Here is a 21,112-nt window from a genome sequence, read left to right as displayed (position 1 = left end):
GATGAGATTACTTTGTTTGGGATTATTACTCTTTGCTCCTGCTAAATTGCCTTAATAAACTTTTCACTTTTTATTCTTTCTAATGCAAACAGCTCGTACATGTTACTCTAACCTTTTAAAGTAAGCCTTGGGGCCCAGGCTCCAGGGCCCGTATCCCTAAAGAATCTTTGTGCAAAAAGTGGCTCCTAGCGGCCAAATTCTAAGAAAATTCTCAGTGTCATGACGTTTTCTTAGAATTTCCCCTAAAAGTGACATGACAATCCCAGTTAATATAAAAGCTATTCCTCAAGATTCCTAACGCTTAAAAGGGCTCCTAAGGCGAGATCTGCTAAGAGCAGGGAAGAGGACTTTTAGTGGCTTAGGAGTTCCCCTAAGCAGCTGCACAAAATGGCCAACAGAAGAGGCAGGAGAGATGTCCTGCAAACACTGGATGACAGGGAATTATTGAGACGCTACAGATTGGATCGTGCAGGAATCATGTTTGTGGTGGATCTCCTTAGAGATGCAATTACTTCACCAACTCGACGCCACAACACTATTACACCGGAGACGAAAGTAATCACAACCCTGAGGTATTTGGCATCCGGGAAAATGCAACAATGCAGCAGTGATGACTTGGGTCTGCAATCACAGACATTGCTAAAAGCTGAGCCGTGTTACCCTCGTTAAGACCACACTGGACTTGTAACGTTGTGATTTCTACTTCATTAAGGACAGCCCCTTGAGATAGGCCATCTTGTTTTCAACAGGGTCCATATGGGAGTGAAAGTACAAAATATGTCAGCTAGGATATTAATATGAGCAAATAAGACACAAATCATTATTTGAACAGGGTGTAATGAGTTTAAGTTTTCACATATTTTAGATTCTAATGGCTATAACCCCTACAGCTTACTATTCATTTTCCAGATATTTTCTTGAATGTGAAATATTATTTACAATTACAGTCAGCATAAGATTAGAGTGTATAATTATGTTTATTGATTTGAGGGTACATCCTTTGCTCATTATCACCAAAAGCTCATTTCCATCAAACTTGTAGGTTCAACCAATCACGGCTTTTTAAATGATGACTCATACCTAGCAACGGGGTCAACCACACCTCCTCGCTAAGATAGGATTTTCCATCCATTCCTTGCTCAGAGTTCACTGAAAATGTTCTGGAATCACTTCTAAGCTAAAACTCCTGGCAAGGAATTTTTAGGTTAAGTTAGGAGCTCTCTGAGAGGATTCTCAGAATCTTTAGGGATACGGGCCCAGGCCTCTAAAAACATCCCAGATAACAAGTGCTGCAGGTGTAACAGGTGTGACTGATACAATTTCACCTGCAAGGCTTCTCAGGTTTTTTCGTATCAGGGCAGGCAAGGCCCTGAACACCAAAGCAGCCAGTCTGGGCGAGTCCACTTACCCGCATTGGCTCCGTTGGCACAGGGTGAAACTCACAGATCAGAGATTAGGAGTGAAACAGGCTTCATGTACACAGAAGAAAGCTAATGCTAGGAAACAAACACGTTTGTAAGTTCTTTGTGAAGCCATGGTGATAGATTAATATTTTCATTAAAAAACAAACAAAGAGACACTAAGTGACTTTTCTATTTTCTAGGGCCGTGCTAGTGAAGATCCTCACATGGGCGTCACTGTCTGCTGTGAAAATGGAGATTCATAAAGACCGCACATCGAAACAATCAACAGACAGTTTAATCACACACATACACACACAACAAGCTTGCACATTTGCGTCTTTCCTGCCATAATCTGCCTTATTCACAAGTGCAGTATATATTTCAACAAGATCACTCAGAGAGCACGTACTAAATCTGTTTCATGATGTTTTTATTACATTATAATGATGTAGACCTATTATGGAATCGTTGTGATGTTGTAAGCCATTGTACTGAAAAAAAAAAATAGGAGGTGTGTTGTACAGTTCTCTCCTCATATATATCATATACTGCTCATACGGTCTCATTTGTTTCTTTAGGGTCAACTTTGACCGTAAATGAAGATCAAGGTCAAATGCTTAGCCAGCTTAGGTACTCATGTCCCCAAAGGCCTCGTATGTTGTTGTGAAGTTTGAAAACAATCTTTAAAAATTGTGAGTGACATAAAGTTTTACTGATTTGGACATTTGATGTCACCTTTTTGTTCTTGCTTTCAATCAGCTCGAGCTGTTGGTGTCTATCATCAGATGCTAGACTGCAAACAAACAGACAAACAAATGGAACCGATCACCTACTCAGTGCTTTCAGGGGGACAATAATATTCTTTTCATACTTTAAGTGCAATACAAGAATTACTGTTATATACTTACTTAAATATTGTCCCCTTACTTTATCTCAGTGTGCAGCTTGCTTTATATTTGTATATACTCTCTTTAACACATGTTTATAATAACTCAATTACATTCAGTTCCTTCATACGATCTCTCTTTATTGACCTGACATCAGAGAGCTCCTGCCATGTATTAAAATACAAGTTGCATCCAGCAGCAGCAACACGATTAGCTGACTGCTGGAGAAACTATACAGATGGGCCTTTGGGATCCCAGTGTCTTTCCAAGCAGCTGTTTTTCCAAATTAGCGGATCCTCAAAACTGATTTTTTAAAAGCTTATTAAACAGTTTAGGAAAACATTAACAAACATTGTCCTTGTTCATTAACATGCTCCACCTGGATACTTTTTGACAGGAAGTTTGGGGTTGTCCCATATATATGTGAGCGTGCTGTCCACTCAGCTCCAAAGGGAGATGTCAGTTACTACACAGCAATCATACAAGTATCATTTTGCATTCTTTCTCTGCGAAGTACAGAATGTGAAAGGAAGTCACTGAGAAATGCAGTCACCCATAAACTGATCGTAGCAGTCTGAGATGCTTTTCCTCAGCGCATCGATGTCTTTCCTCAGCTGGCCAACTTCCAGTAGCTTTAACCTTAACTTGTCTTCCACTGCCACCACTTTGCAGTCACTGTCCTCTGCTGAAAAGGTCAGCGCTGAACAGAGAAAACAAAGGAGAAAATGTTATGAAAAAGTCAAGGACAATATTTAGTGAGCCAGATTATGACTGCATGAAGAAATGTGAAGCAGTGCCTTGAAAAGAAAATGATTAGGGCAGAAGGCACCATACACATGTCTCTCATGCAGTGCAACTGTGCTCTATCGCATTGAGACTGTCGCTACACTCGGGGTATGACTCCATGATTAGGGCATCAGGGCACATGGAAACTTCTTTAAGACACTTATGCTTGACTGGTCACGCCCACAGCTGTGCAGAGTGTTGGGAGTCTGCATCAGTATTACGACTGAGTTGGTTTACAGTATTTAGTCCACCTGCCTGTTTAATGGGAAGCATATGTTGACTTTCTGGCTGTGACCCCTTGCCTGCGTATTGCTCATGGTTTACGTGCTGGGTGGGACCTTGCTGTGTCAAGGCCCTTTTAAATAGGACTCCGCCCAGGCTGTGCTGACCGCTAGCTAGAGTGAATGGCCCAAAATTTGTGATGCACTGGCTGCCTGGCGAGTGAGTTTAGAACAATGTGTTGCTCACGATGTCACGGGTTAAACACTCAGTGCTTTGTAAAACAAAAAAAGAAAACTCAGCTGTAAGTTGGGTGTGATGCTTGCTCGCGGTTCATGAGGTCACATGCTTGATGCAACCTTCCTATGGCGCCTAATGGAAGAGGATGGCGAGTGAGTTCTCTCCAGCCAATGCAGACAGCCTTGCGTGTTGCTCACAGAGCCATGAGTTACACGATTGGTGCTTTCTTCATGTGAGTTGGCTGTGACTCCTACTAACATATTACCAGTGCGAGTTATTGTGCTTGGTAGGTCCCTGCTGCATGCAGACATATAGGAATTATATCATTGTTGGGTTTTCCTCTGTATGTATTATTGTAAGGTCTACCTTACAATATAAAGCACCTTGAGGCGACTGTTGTTGTGATTTGGTGCTTTATAAATAAAACTGAATTGAAATGAATTCAACTGTAAGCTACCTGTGGTCCTTACTGGTGTATTGCTCTGAAGTTTGCCACAGTGAGGTCCCATCCAGTGGCTTCAACAGACAGCTGATGGTCCAGCAAGTGAGAACTTATCTTATTTTATATGTTTAAGCATGTTTATTGTTACATTTCTTCTCTATCGGGGGAAAGGAAAGTTAGAAATGACTATCCACTTTTATGCATAATCATTTCTAACTTTCCTATTAGTCATGTTAACAAATACATTTGTTAGCTGGAATATCTGTGGGTTTGGAAATCAGGCACAAAATATTAAACATAGGGACATCATATGTGGATTTACGTCTACTGCAAGAAAACCACTTGTGCAAACAGAAGGTGAAGAAGTTTGATTTCATGATGAGTCAAACACAGCTCTGAGTGGTTTCCACAGATTTATAATCTTTTTGTGGGGTAGGTCAGATGTGAGGAAGACAATCTTTCATAAATAACCTAAAAAGTTCAGAAGGATGATGTTGTAGTCTGGGGCTAGCATCTGTTTATATACGTAAATCTTAAAATCTGTGTGTGGGGAACACTAAGAAAAACAAAGTTGGGTCACAGCTAGTTTTGTTCATCCAAGTTATAAATAATGATTTTGTGTTTGATAGAAAAAAAAAGATATTTCAATGCCCTGAGATATGTTGTTGAAGTTCAAAGGTTTCTGATAACACAGGTCTCCACAAAAAAGAAAAACAGAAAGAAAATCAGCTGCGTAGTACGGAAGAGGATTAAGGCCACTTTTTTTTCTTCGTTTCCAGAATTCTGAGAATCATGAGAAAAAAAAAATTCTGAGAAAAAAGTCAGAATTCTGACTTTTTTAAAAGAATTCTGGAAAAGAAGAAAAAAAAAAAGACATACTCACTATCTTCTTAATCCTCTTCCATACTTCCGTAGCATGGCATACTTTTGGTAAATTTTATGTTTTTAGGGTGTTGAATCAAAAAATGATCTCCATCATGTTTTGCAAAAAACATTGATGCTTCTCTGAACACGCTTTCGCTCTTAGAATATATATTAAATTCATGTAAGAAATCATTAGTGGATATGTTTTTTTTTAAACTCAAATATAGGATACCAGATTTCAGTTTAAAAAGGGAAATTGTATGCTTAATTAAACTTAAAAACATGAGTTTTGCAAGAAAACCTGACGTGATGGAATTTTAAAAACATTTTTCCTGGTTTCAGTGAGTAAAAATCTACAAGAAACAGTCAAAAAACCCTATGCAGATTTTTGGTTGCAAACCTGTGTAATTAATCAGATAATTATAAAATAGTTTTTGCAGCTGTTTATTACCATTTATTTATTTTAAGTTAGTAAACATTAAAGTGATACGCTTTAACAACCTCACTTTACCTCAGCTGTCAATACGTTAAGTAAGAACCATCCACATGTATTTTACTCTGGAAGAGGCTGTAAAATTTTGAGTCTGATTCAGATCCATGAGTCAGTGAAACTCACTTCTGTCAGATGACACCAACAGTATCACCTCAGTATCGCTAAGCACTGTTTTTGTAGTTGTTAGCTCTTCCTTTCTGGCATTACCAAAGCTTTCTTTGAATTTGAGCTGACATTATTGAACTCTGACAGTTATTGAATAAACTCTTGTGATTTTTAGGACATTAGTGGGTATAATGTTAGCTTATAATCAGCAGCTATTGTCGTTGTTGTTGGCTCCAGACAGCTGACAACTGAAATCTTGGAATGGGATTTAAAATTAAATCAACAGCTCCGAAAATGAGTTTGAGAGCCCTATTCCAGGAATTTTACATGCGCACAAAGAAAACTGCTAACTGATTACTAGGTGACTAAAATAAAAAAAAATATATATTTTTTTTTACAAATGCTACAAATCTTATTTGTATCAAAAAAATCATAAATGTCTGTATTTGTGTTCGCCCTCTAACTACAGTAGGTTACAAGTGATACATAAAGAATAAGTATAAATAAGTATAAAATGTATGCCTACATACATGTCATTCCTAGAAGCAAAGACAGGTTGGGCTCTTTCCCCTGCGCTCTCTGAGCCAAGATGCTGCAGAGACCCTGGAGGTCCAGTAGACAAAGGGACATCTCTTTCAGCAGCTGGTCCACTTCTGGAATTTCCACATGGGCTAAAGAAGACACCAGCAACCCTTCGTCCATCACCTGCTGCTTGTCAGTGAAAAAAAAAAAGAAAAAAGAATTTTTTTTTTAAATATCTTGGAACAACATGTTCCCATGTATCAGAAAACCCACCTCTCAGGGATCACTGCAACTTTCAATCTAGCATGAGTGCTATTTTTTTTTCCTATTTAACATGCACTGACAGCTAGGGATGGGAATTAATGCCAATTTAGCGATTCTGATTTCAATAGCGATTCTCATTGGGTTCTCACTGGCTCACTTTGAAAGTAACCACAATCTTTAAGCAGCATATCAAAGAAATTACATTCATGCAAACTAACTGCATGCTGTGGGATCACAGATTTGTGTATGTTGGAGGCATTTCCCCTGTTTATTGGTCATTACTCAGAAAAGTAATGTGTTACACATATTACACAAAACACTTTTCTTGGAAGTCATGCATTACTTTTAAGAAGTACTGCACTTAATTATTTTTATTACTCCCATAAGAATGTAATTTGTTATACTACTCTTCACATTACTTTTGCATTTCAAACATATTATGCAGACACACATTTTTTCTCTCAGTATTTAGGTATGAACACAAAAGCACAAATGTAATCCAAATAAAATCCAGCACACAGAGACTACAAAGTGAAAGCCACAGTCATGTAGAATATACACGTCTGTTCATGCTTAGATGTACATCATTTAAATGTGAACAGACAAAGACGGAGCCTGCAGCACTGCTCATCGGTGCCTTTTTTACCTATTGAAATTCAGGGTCTCGCTGCTGGTTCAACATGATGGATTATCAGAACAGTTCACTCCACTATAGCTCTCCCCACTTTCCAACTGTTTCCAGACTCTCTCTCAAACCCACACAAAGACTGTTCACCATAGGGGATTCTCCAAGCAAACCTGAGCACAGTGAAAATACAGACTGGCATCTCTCTCACAGGCAAGCTGAAATATTAACTCAAGGGTTGGAGGTGAGTTGCACTAACTTATTCAAGACAATGATCCAGTGAGGATTAAATAACGGCCACTCCCACTGCTCTTGCAACAGTTGTATAAAGATCGAATGGCCAGACACCCCATACTTCCGAAAGACCTCCCACAGAATACTCCAAGGGACATGGTCGAATGTCTTCTCTAAGTCCACAAAAGGCATGTAGACTGGTTGGGCAAACTCCCATTAACCCTCAAGTATCCTTGAAAGGGTAAAGAACTGGTCTAGTGTTCTGCAACCAGGACGAAAACCGTATTGTTCCTCCTGTATTCGACTAACGGATAGACTCTCTTTTTCAGCACCCTGGCATAGACTTTGCTGGGGAGGCTGAAGAGTGTGATCCCCCTATAGTTGGAACAGACCCTCTGGTCCCCCTTCATGATGATGGGAACCACCAGCTGGTCTGCCAATCCAGAGGTACCGCCCCTGACAGCCCTACAACACCCGAGGGGCCCTGCCACCAAGGAATGGTAAATGGACTAGTTCTTATATAGCGCTTTTCTACTCTGAGCACTCAAAGTGTTTTACACAACTTGCCTCATTCGCCCATTCACACCCATTCGTACAAGCTATTTTTTCTATGCTCCAAGAGCTTTCCATATAACATTCACTCGTACTCATACTCCGATGGATGCACTGGAGAGCAACTTGGGGTTAAGTATCGTGCCTAAGGATATTTGACATGCAGATGAGAGTAGAAGGGGATTTAACTACAAACCTTCCGATTAGAAAGTGACCTGCTCAACCACCTGAGCTACAGCAACAAGGAGTTGTTTAACTTCAGTGACCTTACACCAGTGATGGATGAGTCATCCCCCTCGTCCCCAGACTCTGCTTCCTCTACAGAAGATGTCCTAGTGGGATTAAGGAGGTCTTTGAAGAAGAAAGTCTTCCTCCATGTCCTCTCCGAACTCCTCCCACAACTGAATTTTTGCTTCAATTAATGCCCGAGCCACGTTCCACTTGACCTGTCTGTACCTATAGGCTGCCTCTGAAGTCCCACAGGCTAACCAAGCCCAATAGGACTTCTTCACCCTGATGGTTTCCTTCACCTCCGGTCTCCACCATCTGGTTCGGGGGTTACCACCACGACAGGCACCAACCACCTTGCGGCCGCAGCTCAGTGCAGCAGCGTCAGCAATGAGGTCCATTCGAACTCAATGTCCGCAGTCTCCTGTTGACAACCCCACAGGTGGGGGCCTCTGCCAGGCGTTCCCAGCTTACCCTCAATATCCATTTAGGTGCCCCAGGTCTGTCGAACATCCTCTCCCGCCACCTGATACAACTTACTACAAGGTGTTGATCAGTTGACAGCTCAGCACCTTGCTTCACCCGAGTGTCCAGAACATACTTCTGCAGATCTGATGATACAATTACAAAACTGATCTTATGAACTGCGGCCTAGGGTGTCCTGGTGCCATGAGCACTTATGGACACCCTTATGTTTGAACAAGGTTTTTGTTACTGTGGTTTGCACAGAAGTCCAATAACAAAACACTGCTCGATTTCAGATCTGGCAGGCCGCTTTTTCCAGCCACGGCCGTCCAGGTCTCACTGTCACTGCCCACATGAGTGTTGAAGTCTCCCAGTAATGAGAGAGTCCCCAGGAGCAGCACCCTCAAGCACCCCACCTAGGGACTCAAAGGCAGCCAGGTACTCTGAACTTTTAGGCCATGTTATGGAGTAATGCAAAAGTAATAAAACAAATTCAATTCAATTCAAAATCCTGCTCCTCACATACAAGGTTTTAAATAATCAGGCCCCATCTTATCTTAATAACCTTGTAGTACCATATCACCCTATTAGAGCACTTCGATCTCGCACTGCAGGCCTACTTGTTGTTCCTAGAGTATTTAAAAGTAGAATGGGAAGGAGAGCCTTCAGTTTTCAGGCCCCTCTTCTTCTCAGCTTCCAGTTTGGATTCGGGAGACAGACACTATCTCTACTTTTAAGATTAGGCTTAAAACTTTCCTTTTTACTAAAGCATATAGTTAGGGCTGGACCAGGTGACCCTGATTCCTCCCTTAGTTATGTTTTTCCTTCCCACTGTCGCCAAAGTGCTTGCTCATAGGGGGTCATATGATTGTTGGGTTTTTCTCTGTATCTATGAAGCGCCTTGAGCGCCTTCATAGATACATTGTTGTGATTTGGCGCTATATAAATAAAATTGAATTGAATTGAATAGTGTTTTTACAGGGAGTAATTAAGTAACACACTGCCACACTTTTTAAAACAGTAATGAGAAATATATAATAATGGATTATTACTTTGAGTAACAGCACCACCACTGTTCATATATCATTGATAGTTGGAAAGAACTTAATCTCAAAAATAAAGCTGTTGGTAGAGAATCAAGTTTAATAAGTAAATGATCTGAAGACTAAAATTAAAGTAATTTCAGTAAATGATATGCTTAATTTTCCTCTCATGTGATGATCTGAGTTGTGGCTAAAGGTTTGGGGCAGAGGAGATTCAGCACCTATCAATGACTAACCAAAAATCAATTAGACAGGCAGAAGAATTAAGCTAATACTTCCACCACAGATACCTGAAGGAAGGCTGTACTGGGTGTATTCAGGCTTTTTCCCTTTTCTGGAAGGTAAGAATATTGCTGACGAGAAAGGCCTCTTTTCTTCTGCAGTGTTGTGCTGGTAGACTAGCAAAACAAAGAATGTGACAGATGAGCTTATGTTTTCTACAGAAAAATAATATACAGTCATTGATCGTCTTCTTCTTTCAATGTGTTTAGTCTTTGTCACAGTGGATGAGCTCCATCTCACTAGATCCAAGAGCCTATGAGGTCTTCTCCTGTCTGATGCCTTCATTCACAACTGCCCAGTATATCCACTATCCATCCACTGTACATGTCCAAATGATTTCAACTTTGCCTCTCTAACCATTTATCACATCCCTCGATTATTAAGTGAATTTCAGGCTGAGAGGTACCATAGCTGATTTTGGCAATAAATCAAACAGTAAAGACTTGGATCTCAAATTTTATGACTGATGCCTGAGCAGGAAAACTTTCTGTTATGTAATCTCACTTATACTGAAGCTTGGAACTGTTCTCAAATAATAACAGCAGGAAGTTAGCCTGGTATTATTATTATTATTTTCTTTAATGAAAATTTTTTTTTTTTCTCAATACAGTTTTCTAAGTTTGCAGATAATGCTTTGGTAGGGTGAGGTCGAGGTCAGTGTCTGTTTTGCAGGATGACCACAACACTGCATCAGCCTTTCACGGCTGAGGATTTAAAAAAAAACACAAATTGTCTTCATTACAAGTTTCTTCAGGCGACATTTTTCAAACAAAGTAGCTCTTTTGCTGAGTGATTTTAATTCATTCTCATGTGTTGCTGATCATCTGTGGTCCTCCTGATTATCAGATGTAAAGAAATACAGCATATACAATAATTGTACAGTGAGGGTGTAGATTTATAACAACCTACCATGAGTTGTGAGGTCAGTCTCTCAATCTGTTCTCGTTGATGCTTAAACAGCTGGAGGTGATCAGACACAACACGTGAATGGCTTCTTCATGTGTTTTGTGTATGTGCATAAATGTGTTTAGAATGCTACCTTGCTGCTGTGATCTTGCTGCTTAATAAGCTGATGGTTTTCCACTTCAAGCCGCTTCAAGTCTTGCATAGGTAGCCTCACTCCATCATCCAAACACTGCTGCACCTTTTGCTGTAGACTTTACCAGAATAAGACATGAACAAAACAGAGACATGAATGAAATGAAAAGAATATCATAAATAGATCATTTAGTATCACTTGTGTCATCTTTACAGTAAATGAAGATGTGTGTTTACAGTTAATGCACGTGAACTGTGTAGTTAACGACAGGAAATACTTCAGATCTGCCAGTGCGCATGTACCATATGTGATCATAATCTTCTGGAACTGTACCCATAAAAATTACAAATACAGGTGGCTCCAAGTGGTACCGCCCTGACCTTCTAGCAGATTCACCTATGGTATAAATGTGAAAGCCCCAGGCAGTTTTCTGAAAATTTGCCATCTGACCTTTACTTTCAGTTCAAGCTCACTGGGATTTAAACTCTTCTGAAATTTTTACTAGATGCATCACTAGAGGCTGAATGTGAAATTCCTATGTGAGTTCCTTCTTGAGATATGGCATTCCCAAGATTGACTTCTGACCTTGATAGGGTGACAGCGATACACTAACAGCGCTTTACGACTAACGGGTAAAAATGTGTACCCAATTTCAATTTGGCTCCGTCTTCTACAACATTGTCTTTTGAGCAAATGAAGACTGATTGCACCACGCTTGCTTACATACTTCTAGAATGCTCCTTAGACTATTCACTGTGACTGCTTGGATATATGCTGCAACCTTATTACAAATATTAGTGTAAAACAACAAATATCAACTTCTGTGTCAAAGTGCAGATGAGGACAGACCATTAACCCCCCCATGAAAAGATATTTTTTAAACTATTAAAAAGAACAGGGAATCCAACTTTGGATTCTTTTCTTTTGATCCAAAGTTTTATTTTCAATGCCCCAAAATTCAACAAATCTTTTCTTCAAGTCTAAACCAAAGTGTAAGCTCAAACCCTTGTCTTATTTTATCAAAACTGATCTAATAATGCTCTCTAAAGAAAACTTGTACGTTTAGTAATGCTATTTTGGACATGCCTTGCTCTGTTGAAGAAGCGCTTTAAAGAGGCAAGGAAAATTGAATTTAATAATTGTTTAACTCATTTCAACTGTTGATGACCTAGGCTAAGATATGAATCTTTCCTAAATTAAAGACGAATTATTTTTGCACTATGGTGATGAATCAGGAGATATCTATCATCCTTTAGACATTCACAAGTACAGCTAATAATAAGACGACATCCAGGGAGCTGTCTAAAAATATCAGCAGTGAGAAAATGACCTTGAAGAACCTATTTTAAATCAGGCACTGTATATTTTCTGATTTTAGTACAGTCCTCACAAATCTGTGAGAAACGACGTACCTTATTTGCACACAAACGTATCATATACACATAAATATACCTATGTACAGATGCAATCAATTCTTTCTCTCTCTTTGCCTGCATCTTCATCTCGATGTCTTTGTCCTTCATCAAAGTACATCCTTCCTCTAGGCTCTTTTTTAGGTGAGACACTATTTTCTCCAGTTTCTTGCATTTCTGCTGTGCCTCCTCCTGCTGAAAATAGAAATATGCACAGTGAGATAGTAGAGCAGTACGAACAAAACCTAATCCTCTCTCTGACTAAATGGGGTCTCACAATTTTAAATCCTGGACCTTAATCTGTTTATACTCTATATAAATAACATACAAATGTCTAAATTATTAAAATATAATTTATTTCTTGATGACATCACCTAATATTGTTTTGGGAAAAGTCTGGAATGGCTTCTAAATATAGTGGAATTGGAATTCCAAGAAATTGTTTAATTTAAATGAGAGCAAACAAAGTATCTAATATCAACAGGCAAATAAAAAATAAAGTCAATGATGAACAAGGTTGAAATGGAAAGACTGTATGAAAATACATTTTTGGTAATTGACCTTCACTTATATTCAAAATCATCCAAGAGTTTTAGTAGATACACCTGGGTTTTAATTTGAAAATCCTAGGTGACATTTTTCTCCAGTTATCGTGTTCAAAAGGTCCACTGCTGGTGGACCATCTTTAGGAGTAGTCTGGGTTACACAAGCAATGTGTACACAATTTTACACATTGCTTGTTCCTTTAAAAGTGATGCAGCACATTAATTGTTTACTGCCCAGAGAAGGTAATGTTGAATAAAAACAGAGCTTAAATGTAGGCTTAGCCTACCTCAACAAATTTTATCTTGTTTTAGGAACATATTTAGACTGTACCCAGTCTAGGGGTCGAGAGCAGAAGAAAAGAGGAGTATATGGTGAAAACAAACAGGATAAAACAAACTCAGGGATTATATTGTAAAACTGTCCTGCAGAAACCCATTTGCACTACGCTCGGAGGACAGAGGAGTCCCTGTCCCATATGAAACGCCACTTGCTTAGAGTTTCCAAGTCTCTAGGATGAAAAATGTCTCTGACTGATCAACCTGACTCACCTCAGGGTGTATGTATGCTCATATATGTGTTTACCCTGTTGGCCTGGACCTGTACTTCATCTAATGTTGGCAGGTCAGAAAGGTATTTCTCCAGTGTCTCTATGCGTTGCTGGTTTTCTTGGTTTTGGTTGTTCTCTCGCTGAAACTTCTTTTTTAGACTACAGATGTAGCGATCCCTCGTTTTTATCTGTGGATGAAGAAAATACATATTCAAACATATGTTTACGTTACTATACTTTCAAGAGTAAAGTACACTTTAAAGAGTAAAAAATGTTATATATATTAATTATTACTGTACCCTTTCCTCCAGTTTTCTGATATCCTCTGAATATTTCTGAGTAATTTGCTTGAAGACTTTGCTGAAATGGATTGTGTCAAGTTCAGCCACAGCTAATTTCTTAACAAGTTCTTCATCACAGGACAACTGATCAGGTGGCTGCTTGCGTGAAGTTCTCATTGTTGAGTCCTTAAAGATGACCAGAACTTGTGCTATAACTTTAATTATAAAAATGTTTTATGTGGTTATTAAATTTGGATATGAATGTTCATTTATTACCTGGATGTTTCGGGTGTGAGAGTCATCAAACAACCTTCTCTGGCTCTTTAAGACCTGATGTATTTTCTGTTCATTATCTCTGATCCGCGCATGTAGTAGCAAGATCTGTAGCTTTTGTCTGAAAGACAGAATTCGTTCCTACTTACAAAGATTCCCACCTGTATTGTTTTTTCCATATGCAATAAATAAATGACTAAAATAAAGTTTATTCGAGAACTGACAGGGTGAACAATTTGGATCTGCAAAAGATACCCAAACATGCCAGATGAAGAGTGAAAGTAGTGACAAAGAGAAGCACCAATGTTTGGAACACTTCAGTGTACCATAGTATTGTTGTGTGTTTTTAGGATTTTTCGCAAGCCTTTTTATACTTCAAAGGAACAAGACTTTTCCAATAAAAAATAAAAAACAACATCAAAGTTGTACATGTAAAAGGTTAGAATTTTGCTTTTGTAACCTTCAGGATGTCTGTGAAGGTTCTGTCATCCAGGTCATCGTAGTCAAAGGAGCTTGTAAAGAAAAGCGTCTGGACTTCTTTAAGGTGCTTGAAGACGTTTCACCTCTCATCCGAGAAGCTTCTTCAGTTCTAAGGTCAAATGGTGGGGAGTCCTTGACCTTAGAACTGAAGAAGCTTCTCGGATGAGAGGTGAAACGTCTTCAAGCAACTTAAAGAAGTCCAGACGCTTTTCTTTGCAAGCTCCTTTGACTACCTTCAGGATGCACTGGTGTGGTTTGTAGTCAAATCTCAAACAGCAGGCACAGGAATCACAATATCCACATCTAAGGCCATGATTCTCTGCCACAAAGCGGTAGTTGTAGCTGGTGTTTTTATTTGTTGTTCTTCTCTTATCAAATACACAACTCCTTATTTGCTACCACCATTTTCACTTTTTACTTAAAACTCTGTAAACTAACACAAGTTTTATATTTCCAATGCTAATGGAGTGAAAGCAGGAAAACAAAACAAGTCAAATCAACAAGTGTAAGCCTGGGTGAATAACAATATACACAGTTGCAACTGATCGCAGCTTGTTCCACAATAACTTTCACATATTTAGTTTGAGATAAGTATAGGTATTGGTGGACTGTTCTTATATTTTTCAAAGAGTAAACTGAGTACAGGCTGTGGGTCTTTTCTTGGCAGCTTTAAGGGCTCAGGTATGGACAGCTTGCTGCACTTAACCTAGCTGTAACTCTGATTTTTGGCTAACTTCCCTTTTCAGTGCCTTGAGTTTGGCCTCTAGTGTCCTTCTACATGGAGGCTAGTGCTCCTTGAGGCTGTTCACCTTACAGCCAAGCATCACTGCTGCCATCGTGTAGATCAGATGATTAGATTCAGTGATGGTTGCACTAGGGATTATCAGTAATGCTGCATTCACATCTTCGAGTACACCTTCAGAGGGTACAAACGCTTCTTCCAAATGTTGGAACACTGAGCGAAATGACGAAACTGACAACGAAACACTGAGTTGTTTCGTTGTCAGTCTGGATGTTGGGTATCAACGATCCCATAGATTCCACATCCTCTTCATGTAACCTCCTCCGCCGGGGTTATTTGCATAGTATAATTCCAACAGCTCCCTGTTTTCATCCCTTGTTGACTTATGCCTCTGTCAGTGCGCCACAGGGTGGCTGTGGCTACAATGTAGCTTGCCATCACCAGTGTGTGAATGTGTGTGTGAATGGGTGGATGACTGGATGTGTGAAGCGTTTTGGGGTCCTTAGGGACTAGTAAAGCGCTATATAAATATAGGCCATTTACAATTTATGCCTTCTTGTTCTAGTAGCCCACTTCTCATCAGTGTGTCCTGGTTCCTCAACACCTCATGCCAACCTTGGTTATCTAGACAACGTTCGAGCTGGTATGGCTTCAATTATCTCTTTCTTGCTCATATCCCTATCCAAGGTAGGCATGAGGGGATCTGGTCTGGGGATCCTTACTGGAGACAGACGCTCTGGTCGGGAGTCAGACCCCCAACCTGAAAGTGGGTAGTGTTACCCCTACTCTAAATGTATATATGCATGCATCTGCATGCAAACACACACACACACACACACCCATATAGGGCAACTAAAATATCTGTCTGTTTGGCTTTCAGTACCTATTTATCTGTTGCTCTCTTTGTCTCAGTAGATCCTCTTTTACCTTAACCAGATTGTTGACAGGCAGGGAGGTCCCTCTCAGCATCTGGTAACACACAAATATAGAGAAGACAAAATCTAATTTATGCACACAGCGAAATCATGACATAATGTAAAAGCCTTAGTTGAAGTCAGTTATAATCATGTAGTAGAGAAAGTTTTCACAGGACTGCCCAGTGAAAAACTAAGTACACCTCATGATTCAGCAGCATGTAGTTCTCTTAGGGTCCTGACAGAGCATTTCAGTTGCGTTAAGGTCCAGACTTGAACTGGGTCATTGCAACATCTTTATTATTTTTTGTGCATTCTTGTGTAGATTTGCTTTTCCCTGTTGGACAGATGGCGTTATATTTACAGTGATGTGAAAAAAATACACTTTTCCTGATTTCCTAACTTCTGTATGTTTGTCACACTTAAATGTTTCAGATCATCAAACAAATTTAAATATTAGACAAAGACAAAACAAATAAGCACAAAATGCAGTTTCTAAATGAAGAAGTTTATTATTAATGGGGGAAAAAATCTAAACCTACATGGCCCTGTGTGAAAGAGTGACACCACCCCTAAACTAACCCTAACTTGTTGGGCCACTATTAGCAGCAACAACTGCAATCAAGCCTTTTTCGATAACTGGCAATGAGTCTTTTACAGCGCTGTGGAGGAATTTTTGCCCACTCATCTTTGCAGGAATTCATTCACAATGAAGGGTTATTGAACATGAATCGCCTATTTAAGCTCATGCCACAGCATCTCAGTCAGACTTTGACTTCATTTTGGGGGTTTTTAAGCCATTCAGAAGTGGGCTTGCTGATGTGTTTTCTATCATTGTCCTGCTACAGAACCCAAATACCCAAATACGCCTGAGGTCACAAACAGATGGCCGGACATTCTGCTTCGGGATGTTTTGGCAGTCCATATTGTCCAAAACAACCCCACCATCACACTACCACCGCCATATTTCACTGTTAGATCCAAGATAGCGCCGATGTTTGTGGCTCGCCATCTACCTGTCTTACCTGTTCTGTTTTTCGTCTTATTGATAATGTTAACTTTGCTCCAGTTTGTTCTGTGTGTGTTTGTTCTAGTTTTTACCCTTTTGCTATGTAAAGCACTTTGGTCAACCTCTGTTGTTTTTAAAAGTGCTTATAAATAAATTGAATGATTGATTGATACTGTTGGTATGATGTTACTTTTCTGAAATACTATGTTACTTTTACGCCCGATGTAATGGGACACAAACCTTCCAAAAAAATAGACAATCAGAAAGGGGACAAACACTTTTTCACACCACTGTAACTCTAGAATACTATAATACAATGATTGCAAGATGTCCAGTGCCTGCAAAAATAATTACTGGTATGAGGTGTTTGTGCTGACTGTGGTTTTTGAGTTTGGTTTTTGTCAAACATGGTGAATTTTATATCCAATCATCTGAATTTAATTTGGTATTATTTTATGCCAGTTCATAACAGTCATTTCAAAACAGCTTGTTGTACTGTACGGTAAAACAAAAACTTTAAAACACTGGAGACTGTGTGATTGCCCCAGCAGTCTCACAATGTGTTACCAAGGTTACAGTTACAGGGAGTTACAGGGAGGACAAATATCTATTGGGTCATTGGTGACCAATCTAGGTTTTAGGTTAGCAGCAGGGTTTGGGTTGACTTAACAAGCAAACCGTTTTCATATAGCCAAAAACCCAATAACAAAATGTATGAGATTCATCTGAAATGTAACACATTGTAATTTGTGAACTATTGCTAATTGCATCTAAAACAACACCCAACCTTATCTCTAAATAGAGAGCTACATGTTATGATGTTAACAGGGAGAAGTTCATTGCCCCCAACCTAAGACCTCTGTCAAAACCAGACTCAGGGAGGGGTAGCCAACAGCAGCTGCTTGGTGAGATTAAAGACAAGACATATTTGAAAGCCATAGAAAGACAGTGATCAAACCACAAGTAACTACCTCTCTGAATAATAGGGTTGCTGTGTCCTAAATCATCCTTTCTCAATCTATGAGCATATTTACCTACACAGGATCAAGTCGTGGTCTTTTTATTTCCATACTTTTTCACTTTCCTCGTTTCTATGTTTATTTTCACTTTTATATGATAGCTGTAAAACCCCACTCACCTGTTTAAGCCCTGGATCACATTGATGTCGCTGTTGCCATAGTGACTGCTCATCTCCACCGCAGCCCTCTGTTCCAGTATCACTGTTATGACCAAGTTCACCTCCACACTTTCCTTTGAGCCTGTGCTCCATGTGCTCAGTCAGCCACATCTGGGTGCGTGCTTCAAGTTGAACTGGGGACGTTCTATTAGTCTGATGACCCAGTGGAGAGTCCATTTGGTTGTATGAGATGGGTTGATAAATACTGTAGTCCATGTATTGTTTCACTGGTGAAGACAGAGGTGAGAAAAGGGACATATCTGCCTCCAAACCAGTGGATAGCCTGCAATTGTTGTACTGGTAACCTGTGCTGGCACCTGGCGAGTGCTGGAGTAAGCTACTGCAGGCTGTGGGAGAAAGTAGCGGTAAATATAAGTCGACATCGGAAACTTGAGGTACCCTTCTATGCCTATGCTGTAGAACTCTATCTAGGGATCCTTGTGCATTTGGGTTGTACCGATATCCTGCTGTGCTAGTATTGCACGTATCAGTTCCTAATGATAAGTTGGAAAGCGAGGAGCACCTCCGGATAGACTGATGGTCCTTTGTGTCTAGACAACTTTGTGGGTCCAGATGAGATGTGGCTGGCACATGCTGCTGAGAAGACCAGTACGAGTAATTTGTGCTGTGGCTTGAAGCTGGCATTTTAAAAGTGGTTTTATGTGAGGATGAAACAAATGGCCTTACATGGACAGTAGGAATGCCATTATCCTGGCCCAAGTGCTGCTGCAAGAGTGGCTGGGAATACAGATGGGTGGTACTGGAACTGGAGTCATCTAGGGAAAGATATAAAAGGTTAAAGAAAAAATATGGGAAGGATCAAATAACAACACCAACCTATATTTATTGAGAACTGTAAAAAAAAAAAATCCCTTCAAGAAAGGGTTTTAGCATAAAAAAAGAAAAAGAAAAAAGGTACTGTATCCATTTACATAAAGACCGCAGTGACAAGATTGTGTATAATGCATGGATGGCTGTAGCTCAGGAGGTAGAACAGATCATCTACTGATCAGAAGGCTAGTGATTCAATCTATGGCTCCCCCAGTCTGCACGCCACTTGGGCAAGATACTAACCCCAAGTTGCTCTCCATTGCATCCATCGGAGTATAAATGTGTGTGAATGTTAGTTAGGAAGCACTGAAAAGCACTGAAGACAGTGAATGTGGTATGTTGTATAGAGCGCTTTGAGTGCTCCGGGGAGAGTAGTAGCTATATAAGAATCATTACCATTTACCATATATGCTCCTTGGGAAATCTATCTTGTAACTTACGACGCAACCCAAAACTCCTTTTAACCCTACGCCATAATCTTCCAGGGTTTTCAGAGACTTAAGCGCGTGTGCTAAAAGAGTAAGACATTTTCCACCTTTGTCAACTTCTTTGAGATGCCAAATGAAGACTGAACTCAGAGCTGACCTGGAAACTTCAGTGCTGAGATGTCCAAAAATATCCAAACACACCACAGCTGTGCACAGAGCACAGCACAGCTCCACTGTCCTTTCTCAGATTCATCCATAATCAAGATATTTGCTATGAACTTGTCATGGGCCAAGACCACCAAATTCCTCTTTCTTTTTTGTAACATGGTGAGATGACAGGACCTATCACACAGCATTAACTTTCCCTTTGTGAGCTGCTGGAAGCTGGGGTGGAAAGAGAATAAGCTTTACTAAAATCGCTGTGATTACATCAGAATATGAATCTGTTGAGTGCACAGTTGAAAGCTCGGCGGGGCTTTGTGTCGGGGTCCTCCAGTAGGCTCTGTGCAGCAGACAGGCTGACAGAGAGAAACACTTCTCTACCAGACTAAATCTGTAAGAACAGCAGTGGAAGTGTCTCCCACTGATTGTACAAATATAGATATATTTTTACTTGTTATTTATCTCACGAGTCGCTGTGATTTGGACGACAGAGATATGCTGCTTCAGTTTGCTCTGCCCTGCCTACTGAGTAACCCGACTCCGGCTTATTTTCATACTAACATTGGTCGGGTGTTTAGCTGGGGGGCGGGATCTCTGCCGAGTGCTGCGTGAGCGTGGGCACAAACAGAGCGAACCAGAGGCGAAATAGTCTCATTTGTGCCTTTTCCAGTGGATTCTTCAGCTACTGTAGTAAATCCTGTCCATATTCAGTTTGTGGGTAATCTTAATTTTCTTTCACAACTTCTAAAAGTTTGACTCTTGGCCCAGAGTAGAGCCCCGATGTGATGTATATTATATTTATCTGATACCTTAAGAACTCTTTGTTTTCACAATATGACTAAATTATGTACAGTAATAACGCTTGTTATTCAGGCTACTTCAAAAATTTACCATGAGAATTGTTTAATATAACGGTCATTTAACGATAAACTATAAAGCGTGTTTACATGTATTTTACAACATACGATCAAATATTTGAAGAATATTACTAAATGGACTATGCTGTGGCATCAGATGTCTGTGCTAAAAAATAAAAGCCACGGATGACTTCTAGCTCGGTAACAACGGAACCAACCGTGCCGTATACTCGATATGTTAAAGGATTTAACAAGGACACAGCACTGCAGATGAAACGGAACCAGCTCCTTACTTGGCTATCATGTATTTCCAAAGCTCCTTACCTGTTTTATTAGATTCCATCTTTAAATTAGAAATGATTGGATCCATCTTCAAAATCACTTCTGCATCGCATTTTTTAAATAAAGGTCTTTTTATATCAGAATAGGGAAAATCACGTTAAGCTCACTAAGATGACAAAGGAGAATAAAAGCAAGACGTTCAAGACGCGACAGTCTCCAGCAGCAAAGCTGTCATATATGCATACTTCCAGTAAACGAGGCCGTTCTGGGTTAACCATGAGTGGAAGTGCACCCAGTAATCTCTTCCTCCGACACCTGCATGCGCCTCATAGTAATTCTTCGGCTGGGCTGAAACCGTTCCTGGCACAGTAACGAAATTATTCAACAAAAATGTGCAAATAACGTGAGAAGTCTCGTGCTTTCAGTCAGCCTACAAATTGCTAGGGTGACAAACCGCGGTCAAATTTCTTGCGCTTCT

At 39.9% G+C, this 21,112-nt stretch overlaps 1 protein-coding gene across 3 annotated transcripts; it reads right to left on the bottom strand.

The window, feature by feature from the left end:
- Positions 1-1,676: 1,676 nt before the first annotated feature.
- cep85l (centrosomal protein 85L) lies at positions 1,677-21,094 on the bottom strand. Of its 3 annotated transcripts, none has more exons than XM_085432993.1 (12): positions 20,677-21,094; positions 18,036-18,850; positions 15,858-15,943; positions 13,756-13,873; positions 13,498-13,665; positions 13,234-13,386; positions 12,146-12,300; positions 10,694-10,811; positions 10,564-10,614; positions 9,663-9,770; positions 5,970-6,147; positions 1,677-2,990 (listed from the first exon to the last, which is right to left on the bottom strand). In XM_085432993.1, exons 1-12 carry the CDS (start codon positions 20,720-20,722, stop codon positions 2,824-2,826), a joined length of 2,163 nt encoding a protein of 720 aa, XP_085289119.1. In that variant the 5' UTR covers positions 20,723-21,094; the 3' UTR covers positions 1,677-2,823. The 3 variants fall into 3 exon arrangements, with proteins under 3 accessions (XP_085289119.1, XP_085289120.1, XP_085289121.1); XM_085432994.1 differs by having other exon boundaries at positions 12,146-12,297; XM_085432995.1 differs by lacking the exon at positions 9,663-9,770.
- Positions 21,095-21,112: the final 18 nt, after the last annotated feature.

Source organism: Copadichromis virginalis, linkage group LG15, assembly GCF_057382275.1.
Source record: "Copadichromis virginalis isolate Kocher_CV1m ecotype Utaka linkage group LG15, C_Virginalis_male_GT1.1, whole genome shotgun sequence".
NCBI classification, from domain to species: Eukaryota; Metazoa; Chordata; class Actinopteri; order Cichliformes; family Cichlidae; genus Copadichromis; species Copadichromis virginalis.
This window is presented reverse-complemented; position numbering and strand designations above follow the sequence as displayed.

Coding starts and splice junctions, on each gene's coding strand:
- cep85l (XM_085432993.1), bottom strand. CDS start 20,722: ATGGATCCAATCATTTCTAATTTAAAGATGGAATCTAATAAAACAG. Junction 10,615..10,693: donor AGCAAGATCACAGCAGCAAG/GTAGCATTCTAA, acceptor GATCACCTCCAG/CTGTTTAAGCATCAACGAGA. Junction 2,991..5,969: donor TTTGCTTCTAGGAATGACAT/GTATGTAGGCAT, acceptor TTCTCTGTTCAG/CGCTGACCTTTTCAGCAGAG.